Here is a 15,629-nt window from a genome sequence, read left to right on the forward strand (position 1 = left end):
GCCGAGCGCGGGCGGCCGTCGGGAGCCCCGGGAGCGGGGCGGGGGGACGCGGCCTCCGCCCGCGCGTCTCGGAACTCCCCCGGTCCTTCCGCCTGCCCTCGGCCGGGCCCCGCGCGCCCTCCGCCGCGCCCATGCCGGGCGTTGGGGCGATCGGAGCGCGGTGCAGGCACCGGCCGCGGAGGAGCCCCCGCGAGAAGCCCGAGGCCAAGCCGGGCGAGGCCGGGGCCGCCATGGACGCGGCGATTTGGATCTACCAGTTCCGGCTGATCGTGCTGGGCGACTCCACCGTGGGCAAGTCGTGCCTCCTGCACCGCTTCACCGAGGGCCGCTTCCCCGGGCCACTGCACTCCGACCCCACCGTGGGGGTAGACTTCTTCTCTCGGCTGGTGGAGATCGAGCCTGGCAAGAGGATCAAGCTGCAGCTCTGGGATACGGCGGGGCAGGAGCGCTTCAGGTAGGGTATCCCGCCGTCGCCGGCCGCCGGCCTCCGGCGCGCCCAGCGCCGCAGCCCCTGGCCCCGGCGCCGTGCTCCCGTCCCTCCACACTGCTCCGGATGCATTGCCGTTCCCCCGGCCCGTTTCACTCCCCGCCTCTCGGCTGCTGTACCCCAAAGATCCCTGTCTGCCGCCCTCCTGTGTCCCCACCCTGTTGCCCGTCACTCCCATCCCACTGCAAACCGTCATTCTCACCCAGTGCCCACCATCACCTTCACCCCATTGCCCACTGTCACTCCCACTCCACTGCCCACTGTCACTTTCACGACACTGTCCACCATCGTTTTCACCCCACCACCTACTTCTACCCTCACCCTATTGCTTACCATTGCTCTCATCCTACTGCCCATTGATTCCCCTCTTAGCTTCCTCCTTCTGCAACCTTCCCCTTCTCAGCTGTTCTTTCCCTCACAGTTCACTCTACTAGATTTGCCCTAAAGTCCTGAACCTAGCACAGCAAACCCTCCCCAGAATCTTTTCCTTCTTCCAGCTAGTGATCCCCACTTTCCTCTCCATTTCTTACGTTGTCATCAGAACTCGCCCTCCCTACTGCATTTCTGCTCCTTCCCATGCAAACTGGAGAGGCCAGGCCACCTTCCTGCTTTGCTTCTTCTGCAGCACCGCAGCACTGTGAGCACCAGTGCAGCCCTGGCACTGCCAAAGCCACGGGGCAGCAAGGCACAGTCCCCTCCCAGGGTTTCTTCTGCCTTCTGTACCTGCCTGGCACAGATGGCTGCTAGAAGCCTTCACTGATGCTCTGGTCATTTTCATTGTAGCTGAAATGCTACACTGAGAGCCAAATCCTTTTTTTTTTTTTTTTCTCCTCTCTGTCAAAAACAGGCAGTAATTTTTACATGGGTTTTAGTTTGGATCTAGGGTTCAGTAGATGTGAATTCAAGCTAGAAGATAGTCCAACTATCCTGATACATGCTTAACCCACACTCTTGTTATGGGGTTTAGCAATAGGATTGGAACGGGTCTCTCACTGATGAGAACAGAGCCCTTTCTGTTCTCTGTCTTCCTCTGCAACAGTTGTGCAGATGCTGGCACTCCGGTGGAGGTGGGATTTCAGCCTCTTGCCAGGGAATGCAAACCCTTTTGTTCAAGCACTACAGTGAAACAAAAAAACTTTCTCAGGCAGGCATGAGTCACAGGCTTACATGTCTCTGAGCAGGCAGGACTCTGAAGGGTCAGTAAAGAAATGACGGTGATCATGGCAAGCTCTTAGCATTTTTCATCCTCAGTGCTTTCCAGCAAAGAACGTGAAATACTTGTAAACAAGTGACTAAGGAAGTGTAATCTCTTCATTTTGAATTTGCTGACAAATAGCCGGGACGGCCAATGACAAGGCACTTGGCTGAAAAGAATGCCAATATGGGGTTTAGCATACATTTTAACTCAGATGATAGCCACTGTGAATGCTCGGGGGATATGCAGTGATGAGTCATGCACTCAGCTGCTTTAACATCTACCTCTGGTGTACATCTGTGTTTTTTTAATACCTAGCAGTTACAAACTGGAGGGAGCAGTTTTAAACATCTGTGTTTGTTTTTCTGCTAGGAGCTTCTTGTCAGTTGTTGTAGCAAATGCCATAGCATTTATTGTGAAGTCTGTCTTATGCTTGCTCAAGAAAACTATAAATATTTTACTAAATTATACACTACAGGTTAAAAACTTGCATATTCTGTTCTCTGCTGATGGAGAAGAGTGCAGATCACAAGCAAGGATTGTCTTGGGGAAGAACTAATTATTCTGAGAAGTAACCTAATTCTGTGGAATGCGAAGCAGCCTGCAGTTCAGATTCCCAGTTCTGCTCTGGTTCACTTGTGCTGGTACTTCAGATGGGGGCAAAACCTGTCTGAAAAGCCCCTGGGGAATTCCCTGTGTGCAGTGCAAAAAGCTGGCTGTGTAACAATGCCCACCTCTTGGGACATCGGGACACCCAGAGACAAGTGAGGGGGGACACACCTGCCATCACACCCTCCTGAAATACAACACTTATTTTCTTGGGGAAATTCTTTTGGAAAAGTTCTTACCTGCATCTAGTTAACTGATCCCACCGTATTTGAACTGGATTTCATGCATATTCTTAGAAATAATCCTTAACACACATTGTTTGCATTACTGATCACATGCAGTAATTCTTAATGCTTCCAAAAGAAGGGTAAGCAAACTGCAAATGCTGGTGTTGGACAGTTTTCCTATATTGCTCTGCCAGTGCAGTTACTTATGGCATATACTTTGATAGCAGTGAGGCATCACTAAACAGAAGCTCCCATTGTGCCAGCTGCCATACAGACAAGATGATCAGTGCCTCCAACAGTTTACTGCAAAGCACCTGCAGACATGGTTGGTCCTCGGGTCTGTAAGGGAGACGAAGGTAAATCAGGGATTCACCCGGTTCTTCTTAAGGTTCTTTTGAGGGAGGTTAGCTGTTATTTAGAGCAGCCCACTGCTTTGGTCAATGTGTGTCACATCTGCTTTGCTGTGATTTGTTTGTTTTTTTTTTCCTGTATTTAAATGCAACACAGTTAATTTAAATAATGGAACTGAGTTTACAAGGCAGTGCTGCAAAGATTGAGAGTTTATTTCAGGAAATTGGAGACATACTACTATGGGCATTCTTCAGTTAAATTAACTCACTTTTTAGTATACCATTATATTAACTAGAAACATTCTGTTTCTAATACATTCCTTGAAAATAAAATTATTCTTTTTCTTCTTCCTGAGGAAGCTACATGTATTTTCAAACTTACTACCATTGCAGTGTAGTCTTTAGTCCTGGAACAAAAGTAATTCAAAATTAGATAAAGCTTTTAGAAGAAGTTTGGTTCATCTGGTAAAGATCAGTAGGATCATAATGAGAAGAAACACTGTGACTGAATTAAAGTCATCCTAAAGTCATAGGCTGATGTGATTAATGCATCTTCTAATTGATTTTCAGAAACAAAATTACTCGGTGGCCATCCATATTTAACAATGGCATGGGAGCACTGTTCCGAGTTACAAGGGACTTTGTAACCTGTATGTTATGTACAAGGAGGGGAGAAAACAAGAATTGCCTTTTCAGTAATGCTTGTATTGATTTTTGTACCTATCAGATAAAGATGATACAATTAGTTAGGCATTTAACATGCACTGTAGCACACACCCATCATGAACAGGCCGATGCGATGCAAGGAGTGTGCAGCCACACAAATCCCCATTCAGCTCTACGGAGCAGGAAAGCTGCTTCCCTTCACTTAGTGCACAGGAAGAAGGCAGGCTCCCTCCTGAAACAATATCAGCTTGCTCCTCTGACAAAGGCACACACAGACAGGCTGGTTTGGGCACATCCATTAACTACGGCCTTGAGAAGGGAGGGTTCAGAGTCTCCCATGACAGAGAAGCAGGGAGAAAAGGCAGCAGTGGCAAGCTCAAACAGCAGAAGAAAAACAAAGAGCTTTAGGCAGAAAGATAAGACACGTGAATAAAGACAGATGCAGAGCTGGGCTGAAGGGTTCAGTCTACCTTCAGTCAAAGTCACAGGCAGATCTGCCAGGTTCCTAATACACAGCTAGTTCTGCTTCCCACTTCCAGCCAGCATCTCCTCTGAAGGGTCTGCAGTAAGGGCCATCCTTACTTACACCGTTGCCATCTTCCCCATTTTAGAAGGAAGGCTGCTGTTTCAGCATTACTTTTTCACCCTGATCCCACCCTGTCCCTAGCTGAAGGCTTTCACTCTGCTAAAGGAAATACTCTCCTCTCCCTCCCTTCCCACAGAAAATGAATTATGGTGCTGCCAGTAACACATTCCCTTCACAATGCTAGTTTTAAGATGTGTAAGTAGCTGAATCAAAATGTTCTGTACATGGGAAGAGGTTATTTCTAGAATAATTTAGGATCGTCATGGAAATAACTGGAGCAATGGAAATTTGAACATCCTTTATGTGTAAGCTGGGTAACATCAAACTTCACTTGTCACCAGCTCCTCATCCTGACCTGAAGAACTTGGAGGACCTGGAGATCCTGAAGCACCATGAGGTTTATTCTTCTAAGAAAATGACAAGTAATGGAGTTAAAAACTTCAGCTTGCTTTTAGAATCTGATCTTTCAGCATTTACCAAAGAGTATAATGATGTCAGTGGATTCTCTGATTGTGAAAGAACAGAGTCTGGTTTTGTCTAAGGTCTGTGCTTGGTACCTTGTTTCCGATAGAGTCTTTGAATTCTCCGAAGTGCTCTGCTAGACTGTACTCAATTTGAGGGATTTCCTGAGTGATGCAGTTTGTCTATTTACTAAACCCCATCAGCCTCTCGTTCAGTGCTTGTTCAGTCTGCTGTGGAATACAGATAGCCTTTTTGCATTCATAACATCTTTCCCAAGCAGTTCTACAAGCCCACCAGCTGTTGCTTGGAGAGCCCTTTTTTCTGTTTGTTTATTTCTTTCAAATCTAACTCTTAGCTACATTTGGCAACCCTGGGCTTTTGTACTTGAAGCCTTAACTGTGGATATTTATCTGCTCTGTCTGGGGCACTCATGATTTTGTATACCTCTGTCACATCTCCATCAAGTTTTCTCTTTTCCAGTCTGCAGTGTTGTAGCCAAGTCAGAAATCCTTGTTTCCTGGTCTTTATGATCACTGAGATGGTGCTTATGCTGTAGGAGAAAAGTGCCTCGTTTTGAGGGTTTTTCTTTCAGTCATCAGATAAAGTTTGCTGAGGAATACCTTTTTAAAACACATCAACACAGCAACACGTGATACAACATAACTCCACATTAAAATGCTCAGTAGATAATGCGTTGCTTTTTCAGGTTTTTTTTTACTTCACTTACTAATTTTACTTCAACTGCTCATACATTTCTATAGCATAAATGTTATACCATGTTATATTTTTCTTTAAAATTGGTTAGGCTGCTTTCCACTGTTCCAAACCAGATCCCATTTTTGTCATGCATTTTTTCTCTAAAATCACCTGAGTTATTTGGATTTACTCATCTATGTTTGCAACTTCTCTACTGCCAAAAAAAAAAAAAAAAAAAAAAAAAACCCAAACCCACCAACAAAAAACAATTAAGAAAACCTGAAACTGATCTTTGTGGTATCTTTATTCAATACTTCACAAAATACAACACCTTTTATTTATGGTCACTTTTCATATCCAGGCTGTTGGAATCAATCTGAGGGTAAGCTCGTGTTGTGTTCACATTCAGACTCTTTGCAGACCTGCTCCATGGACTGTTGCTGGGAATGCAGAAAAGATCTTTCTGAAATATTTGGAAAACAAACCCTCCCTATTACCTAAATAAAACAATTTCAAATGCAGTTTGCTGTGACTAAATGAAGTTATGTCGAGAAATCTAAGCCTTATCTGTGCACTTACCTATCTGTAATGTGACTACTGCTCTTAATTATACTTCAGTGTTCAAACTGTTAGAAAACGCTGCATGAGATGTGATTAACTGAAAATCAGAGGGAGCTCCTTTAATGGAAGATATTTGTTGTGTAGAGTTAATCCCAATTCAAAATGTTCTGGAGCTGCACTCTCTCCGTAATCATATGATAAAATGGTTCATTCTTGAATATATTATTATTTCAAAAATGACTGTCCATATAGATTTTCTGTCCCATTTCAGTTGGAAAAACGTACACATACACCTTGCTGTATGTTATTGTAACTAATGTTTGCGTCCAGTCCTAGGTAGCCAATCATGTTCTTTAAAATGTCTCTTCTCACCTTTTCCTAAGGTGATTAGACACCTAAAATCTTTTTTTTTTTTTTTTTTTTTTTTTCCCTTCTAGAACATATTCAAAATCTTTTCAGAGAAAGGATCTCCTTCCAAAATTAATTCTAGTGAATGGTCTGGAACAGAGTGAGCTGAAAAGTAGAAAACATCACTATTCTTGGGAGTTTCCTGCCAAAAAAAGAGTAAATGCAATTAATGAAGAGCTTTTCAACCTTCACATGAAAGATCTGCTGGAAGCAGAATTTGTTTTGTCCATGCTGTAAAAAGTTTGTGCCCAGCTCAGCCAATTTTGTGTAGTGCTGCTGGGGAATTTCCTTTCTTAATATGTTACCTGATGACCGCTGCAAGCACAAATAACAGGGATTACCTGTACAGTTCTTGTGGTCAAACAATTTGTCCATAAGGAATACAAAAGGATTCAGGTTTGTGGACATTAGCCTAAATATTTTATTTTGAAATAACCGATTAGAACGAAGATAAATGAATGTTTGTGTGAAACTGGATGAGTCGGAGGTTAAAGCTAACAAGCATTTGACAAAATATATGTAAGTATTATTTTGTGAACACGTGCAACACTTTGCTAACAAAGAGTGTTTTCAGAATACTCAGCATTCAAAATTGGCACCCAAAATGCTGACTTCAAGAATGTTTAGAAAGTGACTTGCATATAAGAAAAAATGAAAAATGAGCATTTAAGTATGGAAAAGTTAATAAATTCCAATCAATTTCAAAAACAGCAAAGATATTTCATAAACTTACAGTAGATTTAACAAAACTGCCCAGTGGAAAAGTATCCTGTTTCCAAATGAAGTGAAGATGTATTTTAATTTCCCTCTTCTGTTCCTTGTTCTTTTCTCTGCAGATCAATAACACGATCTTACTATCGCAATTCTGTCGGCGGCTTGCTGGTCTTCGACATCACCAATCGACGATCTTTTGAACATGTGAAAGACTGGCTGGAAGAAGCAAAAATGCACGTGCAGCCCTTTCAGATTGTATTTCTGTTAGTTGGACATAAATGTGACTTAGTGTCACAGCGTGAGGTTACAAGAGAAGAAGCAGAAAAACTGTCATCTGACTGTGGTATGAAATACATAGAAACCTCAGCAAAAGATGCCACAAATGTCGAAGAGTCCTTTACAATTCTGACACGAGACATCTATGAACTTGTAAAAAAAGGAGAAATCACAATACAAGATGGATGGGAAGGTGTTAAGAGTGGCTTTGTTCCAAATGTTGTACATTCATCAGAGGAAGCTGTAAAGCCCAGAAGACAGTGCATCTGCTGAGTTTGTAGCATGCCAAAGAGCACATCAGGTGTTCAGAAGATGACGCCAACCTAAAGCCAGAATAATAATTCTGAAACAATATTAGATCATGACATAGCTGAATCACAGAATGGTAACTTGCTTTTGTATCCTTCCATCTAATTCATAACTTCATAGAATTTAAAATTTTTTTTCTTTTAGAGAGTACAATTACTGTGTGGTCTTCAGGAAAAGAAATTATATATTGCTAAAGGAAACATTAATCCTATAGCGAGACACATCGAAAGGGCAATAATCATTAAGACAACATCCTCTCTTGGGCTCTGTATTTTGAGTACAGTTTAAAAACAAGCCTTGCTAGGTGAGGATGAGACGAGCTTTTTACTTTCATTCATTCTGCCTTAGTTTTGAACAGGAAAATATCACACCTTATACTTTTTTAATGCAATTCTTTACTCAAGTGCAACATTGCTTATCAACATTAAAGTTTAGTGCATTGTAGAATTTCATAAGAACAATAACTAAATAAAGCAAGTTGAAAGAATGTTCCAATAGCATGGATATGACTTTTGATATGACTATGAATACAAGCCTTACTAAAGAAAAAGAATGTTTTAGAAAAGGTGATTTATTTGTATATCGAAAAGGGGAATAGAAGCAATGAAATTTAACAATGAAATTTACTATTGAATATTTTCTGAATTTCCAATGAAACTAAACGTTTCATTGTTCACATGCAATCCAGCTGCTTTTTGAGTCCTGTACAGAACAGGTTACCCAACTACTTGAGTTCCATTTTGGAAGCCAAGTCCTCAGCTGGATGATGATCATAGCCACACCGATACCTAAAGAATTATGTTAATTTACACAAGTAAGTTCCATATTAGCTTTAAAAAATAGAACTACTTCTATCTAGAAGTAAAAATAAATGTTAAAGTGCTGCAACCCGTGGGGTTCCAGGGTCTGAATTTTAGCAGAGTAAGGATTAGTTTGGTCTCAGCCAGTAAATGTAAATAAAAGTTTTAAAGCCAAAATTGTTAGAGTGTTTGAAGAGGAAAGGATTTCTGAGTTAATACTTGGCTACAAACAGAAAGCTGGAGAAGCACTATTCTAAGAGAGCAACACACAGTAGCTTTTAATAACAATAATAATAGGAAAAATCTGTGGTCGTGTAGCATTTTGCTGAGCTTGAGGTCATCTTCCTACTACTTCTCTGAATATAACTTACAGTAGCTTTACACAAACTATGCCCTATATGTGTAGCACTTAAATACCAAATAAGTCTATGTGTTTTTTTTATCTCTAGTGCTATAATAAGATGACTTGATCTCCAGAGTTGATAAGCATCCACAGTTTATCTGGGCATACTCATAACCTCTGAATATTAAGTCAGTTATCTTCATATGAAGATATATCAGGCTACAGTTCTCTGTTTTTGACACCAGAACAAGTTTATCTAATCTTAATTTTTTCTTCAACAAACATAGAATCAGTTTTCCTTCAGATTACTTGAAGTCTTTTAGCAATCCTTTTGTAAATAGTAATGCAAATTGTTTGATTCCAGTTAATTTATTCATTCAGGGCCACTAAAATTATTGACTTCAAAAGGAACTGAAAGGTTAATTCTTCAATAGCCTGAGTCTTACTTGCACTGAGGCCCAGTTATACTGTCATAGAAGGGTACAGAGGCCTTAATATAAACAGGGATCAGCCTTAATTCATGAGCAATTAAAACAGTTAGCTAATTCTAGTCACATCATGCCACAGAGCAATTGCTGTGAGTCTGATTCTCTATTAAAGTACACTTTTTAGTCATTTACAGCAGTTCCATTTTCGTTTGAGGGCGGTTCAGGCACTCTTTAAGTAAATGTAAATGACTACAGATGCCAAAAGCGAGTGAAGAATCAGGTTGTGTGCATTTGATACTGATTACCCTATTGTACCAGACCCATGTTGTATATCTCAAAAGATTTCTTGGCTGCTTAAGAATATAGAACGGACCAGTGAATAAATCAGAGGCTTAGGAGTCAATAGACTCAAAGCCTACTTCTGGGTCACTGTGTGTTTCTGAGCAAGGCGTTTGCATTTTCTGTGCCTCATGTGTATCTCAAAAATTGAGATAATCGTTCTTCCTGGCATTCGCAAGGACCTTTGAGACCCAATCTGATTGTGTGATCTCTGGTCTGGGCTCTTTTCCGTGTGTGATATCTGTTGTGGAGTGTTTAGCACCATGGGATGTGGATTCTGCTTTTTTCTGCCGTACCAAAAATAATCAGAGATGAAAACAGCTATATAACTACCAGGTATTGCTGTTGTTACAAATCTACATTTCACGTTACTTTCAAGTTAAAATCTTTACTTTAAACTTTTCTTCCTGAATACTCTGAGCTTTTCATTCAATGTCAAAAAAAATCTGCATATGTGGGGCTGGCAGGGAAGGAATAGGGAGAAGGGGTGAGGGGAGAGGAAGTATGCACAGAGAAATAAACAGTCATCAGAACAGAGCCTTAATGATGTCAGCTGTGAATGTTGTACCTCTAGTATCACATTTATTGCAGTGGGAGTGGAATTTTAACCAGATTCAACTGTGTAAGGTGCTGGCATTGCCAGTGCAACGAGAAAAGAAATTCACTGCTTTTTAAAGTACTGTGCACATAGTGGTCTTATTTGTAATTCCTAAAAATGTGGATTAACATGTACATTCAAATGTTGTCTATCTTGATGATGTATTAAACCAATACTGCACCTTCTCACTACACACTTGCACTTAATGAAAATGTCTGATAAACAGGTTACTTGCTGAAATATGTCCTTTTGCATTCATAGGCTTTGCAATAACTATGTAAGTAACTGCTTGAATACGCTGTAGAAGAGATTATAGTTCAGTGCATTTATTTATTTTTTCCCTCAAGGAAGGAACAATATGATGCTTCCCATTAGTACCAGAATGAAATTTCCAGAAATTAAAGAAATCTCTTTTGGCAACCAAACAAAACAACAACAAAACCTTTTTACAAACTGAAGTTTGGTAAATCTAGCTTGGAAAAGGCAAAGCCTCTTAAAATAGGAATTTGTTTGTGGATTCACAGACCCAGCAGATGAATAGATATACTATTTTTATCTTCTCAAATGTTTAGCTTCATTGCTTTAAGTTTGATGAAGAAGAAGTCTTCCTCTGCTCATTTAAATACTTTACACATGAATTCTTCTGATATTTTAGCTTGCTTATAATTCTGTCCTGTGTAGAAAACATAGAATAGCTACACACTTTAAGAGTCAACCCTTTAAAGGTAAGGAAAAACATTTAGAAGTAACTTGCATTCATAGTGTTCATTTATGCCTTCACGATGGAATTTACCTACTGATTCAAGCCTACTGTATATGATTAAATTCCTGGTGGCTTCCCTTGTGCTCATAGAAAAGAGCAGAGGCTTGATGGAGCAGCCAAGTACACAGAGTTGCTGTGCTGAGACCCCCTGTGCTACAGCCAACCTGCGCGTGGTACCCAAACTGCTTGTCTTAGAGCAAAGATGTGTGGATCCACAATGCTCACAGGCACTTCAGTCCCAGCGTTTCAGCTCCCTCACTGTACATGCTTCCTTGCTCTCTCTTTACTTAACTAACATCTGGGGAAGCAATTTTCCCCTAGCTATAGACCCAAGCAAGCAACATCAGCTCCTCCAAGTCTCCAGCCTTGCTTTTCACCCTGGCACAGCCACCTCAGAAGCCTCTTTTCACACTGAAAATAAAGGAGGGCTGAGGTTCTCTGCATGGGGATGGAAGGGGGTGGACTGCCAACCACAAATGTGCTGGGCTGTTTAAGAAATAATCACGCATCAAACCACAATTGTCTATAGCTAGTGTTTGCACTGCTCATTTCTCAGAGTCCAAAGACAATCTTTTATATAAGTTATTGGAATTATAACTCCACAAGAGGAATCTGTAAAATATACAACTCTATCATTTCTAATAATACTTTGCAAATTTTAGCTGTATGCAGCACTATTTACAATGTATTTCATAGAATCATAGAATCACAGAATGGCCTGGGTTGAAAAGGACCTCAGTGATCATTAAATTCAACTCCCTGCTATGTGCAGGGTCGCCAACCAGCAGACCAGGCTGCCCAGAGCCACATCCAGCCTGGCCTTGAATGCCTCCAGGGATGGGGCATCCACAGACTCCTTGGGCAACCTGTTCCAGTGCGTCACCACCCTCTGAGTGAAAAACTTCCTCCTAATATCTAACCTAAACCTCCCCTGTCTCAGCTTAAGACCATTCTCCCTTTTCCTATCACTGTCCACCCTCATAAACAGCCGTTCCCCTTCTGTTTATAAGCTCCCTTCAAGTGCTGGAAGGCCACAATGAGGTCTCCCTGGAGCCTTCTCTTCTCCAAGTTAAACAAGGCCCAGTTCCCTCAACCTTTCCTCACAGGAGAGGAGCTCCAGCCCTCTGATCACCTTGGTGGCCCTCCTCTGGACCCGTTCCAAAAGCTCTACATTTCTTAAGATTAATAATAATATCATTGAATGGAATTAAAACTGGAAGGACTTGATAAAAAAAAAAAAATCATCTTTCTGAACTCAGAGAGAAAAATGAATATGGATGCATGTATATTTACATCCCAGCCCATTTCCAGCAGTAATTCAAGGCCTGGGTTTAGTGACAAGTTGCTTGAGGCTTTCGTTTGTAAACCATCCCTCTACCTATGATGTCATTTCACTCAGCAGTATTTTCTCCTCTGTGAAGCAAATACGGGTGTGGAAAAGCTGGATTTTACTTCTGAGCATGGCAGAACTGTTTATCATGTTCCAGAGTATGTGCAGATCTTATGAAAGTAATGTGACTGAAGACATGCCAACACAGTGTAACATCAAGACTATGAGGTTGTACAGGTTTCTGGAGACAATCTGCTTTGCACAATACTTAATTGCTGGGAATGCAGCCTATGTGTAAAGAAAACTACATTGATTCTGAGATCTCAAAAATAATTTTCTAAGCAGCAATGTGGAAGAGCTGTCTGTACTCACAGAGCTCCTCTCAGCAACTCTTCTCCTTGGAGCTGTTGCTCCTACAAGCAGCCACTGGAACAGGAAATCCAGCAATCTACTGCTCCCCTGGGACCAGTCAGACACTGGGAGTGGCTGGGTGCCAGTCAGTGAGACACTGCACCCACCTGGCAGACTTCTTCCCATTCCCCTGCAGGTCTTCTTTACAGGAAAGAACACCAGAAGTTGTATTTGGCTCTAAGGCAGGACAGTCAATAGGGCAAGAACAACAACTACGATTTTTAAAGTACTGAGGTAAGTACTTTAGTGAGTACTGCTGCACTTGTAAGGGCTCTCAGTTCTGGTTTTCAATGCCAAGCAAACAGAATCATGGAATCCTCAGAGTTGCAAGGGACTTTTAAAGGCCATCTAGTCCTTCTCCCCCGCAGTGAACAGGGGCATCTGTAGCGCAATCAGGTGCTCAGAGCCTTGAAAGTGTGTCCAGGGAACAGGCACTCTCCACCACTCTGGGCCACCTGTTCCAGTGCCTCACCACCTTCACCATGGAAGACTTTTTCCTTGTATCCAACCTAAATCTTCACTCTTTAAGTTTGAAACCATTTCCCTTTGTCCTATCACATAGTTCAGCTACTTAGTCACATTTTACATTGATTTCCTATTTGAAAATAATTACTGTTTATTATTCAGGGAAGAAAAAAAAAAAGCCTCCTCCATGCAGATCATTTCTGTAATTTCCCTTATGTCTGGTCAATGTTAAACACAATGAAACTTGCTCGTTAACATCAAGGCAGAAGCTCAGAAGCCACAAATCTCTGTTCCAGTTAGTTGGACTACTGAAATAGCAACTCCATTTATTTCTCTAGCCATTTCTCAGTGGAAACAGTGTCTGCTTCCCAGAGAATCTTTAAAACCAAGGACAGACAGAGCTCACTGAGTGCTGAAACAGAGTTCAATATGTAAGCAAGTGTCAGAAAAGCACCATATGAAATAGCAACTTTTCATATTATACCCTCTTATGTACCACCACGCTTCACAAATTCTAACTCCCTGAGTACACTGAGCATAAACAGTAAAGTGTTGGATAGCATCCAATCCAATAAAAGGATAGGAGAGGAAAAAGTAGACCAGCTGTAATTCTCTGCAGCAGTGCTCTGCAGCTCTGTGCCTGGGCGTGGAGCAATGGCCACATTTTGTCTAGTGCACACTGTGTGCTTCTCCCCATCTCTTCCTCGGCAAAGCCCTCCCACAGGTTCTGCAGACAGCTGCTCTGCAGCACTCCACCTGGTCCTCGCTGGGACTCACAACAGAAAGCACAAAGGTTTCCACTGAGTAAGATGTGAAGGAACTGTTGTCTAACAGTGTATCAGAGAACAACGAACATCAGTGACAGAGTTATTTAATCTAAAGGACAATGTCAGCATAAGAATGAATGGTTCACTGAGAAATGCACAGGATGGGTGATTGTGGTGGTGCTGAGATGATACCGAGATCTTAAACAATGTTAAGTCATCTCAACTCCCACAAGGCAGGCAATTTTTCCAGAACACTACTGTAATCAGCTGAAAGGCGACATTGAAAGCCCAAATAGTAAACACCAGAAATAAAAGTGTTTCCTTTGTTGTTAAAGTAAAAACACAGAGGAAATTCCATGTGATGGTACTTCTTTTTTTCAGCTGTGGGTGCAGTTGTCTGTCTGTCCTCACCACTTTAAAAGAGCTGTCTTCAGAGACTGCCATGGCATAGGTCATGCTAAGGATTGTGACTGTCCACTGCAGCAATCAATGACACTTTCCTGCTGAAGGAAAGAATGTAAGATCTATTATCCTTACTGAGTAGATCTAGTTTGAGTGGAGAGGAGAATAAAACTGACTAATCACCCATCAAATGCTTATTTCCATTGTAGACTAAGTGAAAATTAGAAGAAAATATGTTTCAGGGAATTAGATGGGAGCATAGCAGTGCGTATTTCTCTCTGATGCAGCTCAGAGTCAGCAGGTTTGCCCCTGGGCTCAATTCAGTCCAAGCCATCTAGGATATTATGCAGGTTATTCATTTCACTGATCAGCCAAATCTTAGTGAGCTATCACTACCAAATCATTCTGAACCCACAAATAGCTCTTGGATTAAATGTCATTCACTCCGTATTTTACAATCCATGCAAAGTATATAAAACTGTAGACCATTGGAGCACCATATACTAATCATAAACTAATATCTTCATTAACCTCAGAATGTAGTAATAGTCCATTTGCAGTAGAATTAAAGCAAATGAGATAGGATTATGTAACACTTTTTACTTTCAAACTGCCCCAAAGTGGCACTAAAATGCCACGATGCAAAACCATGAGGCTCAGAGATGTCTTTATTTCCCAGAAAATAATGTACAGATCTTCAGGGAAAAAAAAATAATAAAAAAATTTAAGAATCTATCTTTATGTAAGGCATGTGAAATGAAATAATCATTATTTTTAATATCAGTTAGAAGTACTGTTCTCCTCTTGTCTCAGAGCTTCTTAGTTATCGTAAAATAATAGAATGGCTGCAGTTGGAGGAGACCTTGAAGATCAGTCCCCAGCCCCCTGCTATGGGCAGGGCTGTCCTGCCCAAGCTCAGGCTGCCCAGATCCCCATCCTACCTGGCACTGAGCCCCTCCAGGGATGGGTATTCACAGACTCTCTGGGCAGCTGTGCCAGTGCTTCACTGCACTCTGAACAAAGAATTTTTTCCTACCGTCAGTCGCTGATCAAGTTGTGCAAAATCAGTTGTTCGAGTGTTGTTCAAATGTTCTTTATTCCTAGGCTGGCACCACTCACAGCTACTGCATGGGAGCGGAGCGGATCAGGGCAGAGTACAATGCTCAGTACTTGTACTTTCATCACCACTCCTTCCAGGCTGAGTGCATGAATGTTACTGCAGTGGCTGTAGGACTTCTAAGGTTGCCTGCAACAAACAAGACCACGGAAAGTACTTAACTGCTGTTATGTCATTATATTTTTGTGCAAGTAAGTTTGCATTAAAAGTGCAAACATGGAGAAATCCATCAGGGTGGTGGATGGAAAGGGAAGTGGGAGAGGAATAGCAGGATCCTGCCCATGCCCCAGCCCCTGTCACAGCACTGAGCTTTCTGTTTC

At 41.7% G+C, this 15,629-nt stretch overlaps 1 protein-coding gene and 1 long non-coding RNA gene across 2 annotated transcripts; one reads left to right on the plus strand and one right to left on the minus strand.

Annotated features, from left to right (window-relative positions):
* Positions 1-131: 131 nt before the first annotated feature.
* LOC122169984 (ras-related protein Rab-39A) lies at positions 132-10,266 on the plus strand. Its single transcript, XM_042836548.1, has 2 exons — positions 132-454; positions 7,084-10,266. Exons 1-2 carry the CDS (start codon positions 132-134, stop codon positions 7,508-7,510), a joined length of 750 nt encoding a protein of 249 aa, XP_042692482.1. The 3' UTR covers positions 7,511-10,266.
* Positions 5,565-15,314, minus strand: LOC122169985. The gene is made up of 2 exons (XR_006171692.1): positions 15,229-15,314; positions 5,565-7,560 (listed from the first exon to the last, which is right to left on the minus strand). It is a non-coding gene; the product is annotated as an uncharacterized LOC122169985 (long non-coding RNA).
* Positions 15,315-15,629: the final 315 nt, after the last annotated feature.

Source organism: Centrocercus urophasianus, unplaced genomic scaffold (assembly GCF_019232065.1).
Source record: "Centrocercus urophasianus isolate 14NV4802_14NV808 unplaced genomic scaffold, USGS_Curo_1.0 seq_618, whole genome shotgun sequence".
Taxonomy (NCBI): domain Eukaryota; kingdom Metazoa; phylum Chordata; class Aves; order Galliformes; family Phasianidae; genus Centrocercus; species Centrocercus urophasianus.

Coding starts and splice junctions, on each gene's coding strand:
- LOC122169984 (XM_042836548.1), top strand. CDS start 132: ATGCCGGGCGTTGGGGCGATCGGAGCGCGGTGCAGGCACCGGCCGCGG. Junction 455..7,083: donor GCGGGGCAGGAGCGCTTCAG/GTAGGGTATCCC, acceptor TTTTCTCTGCAG/ATCAATAACACGATCTTACT.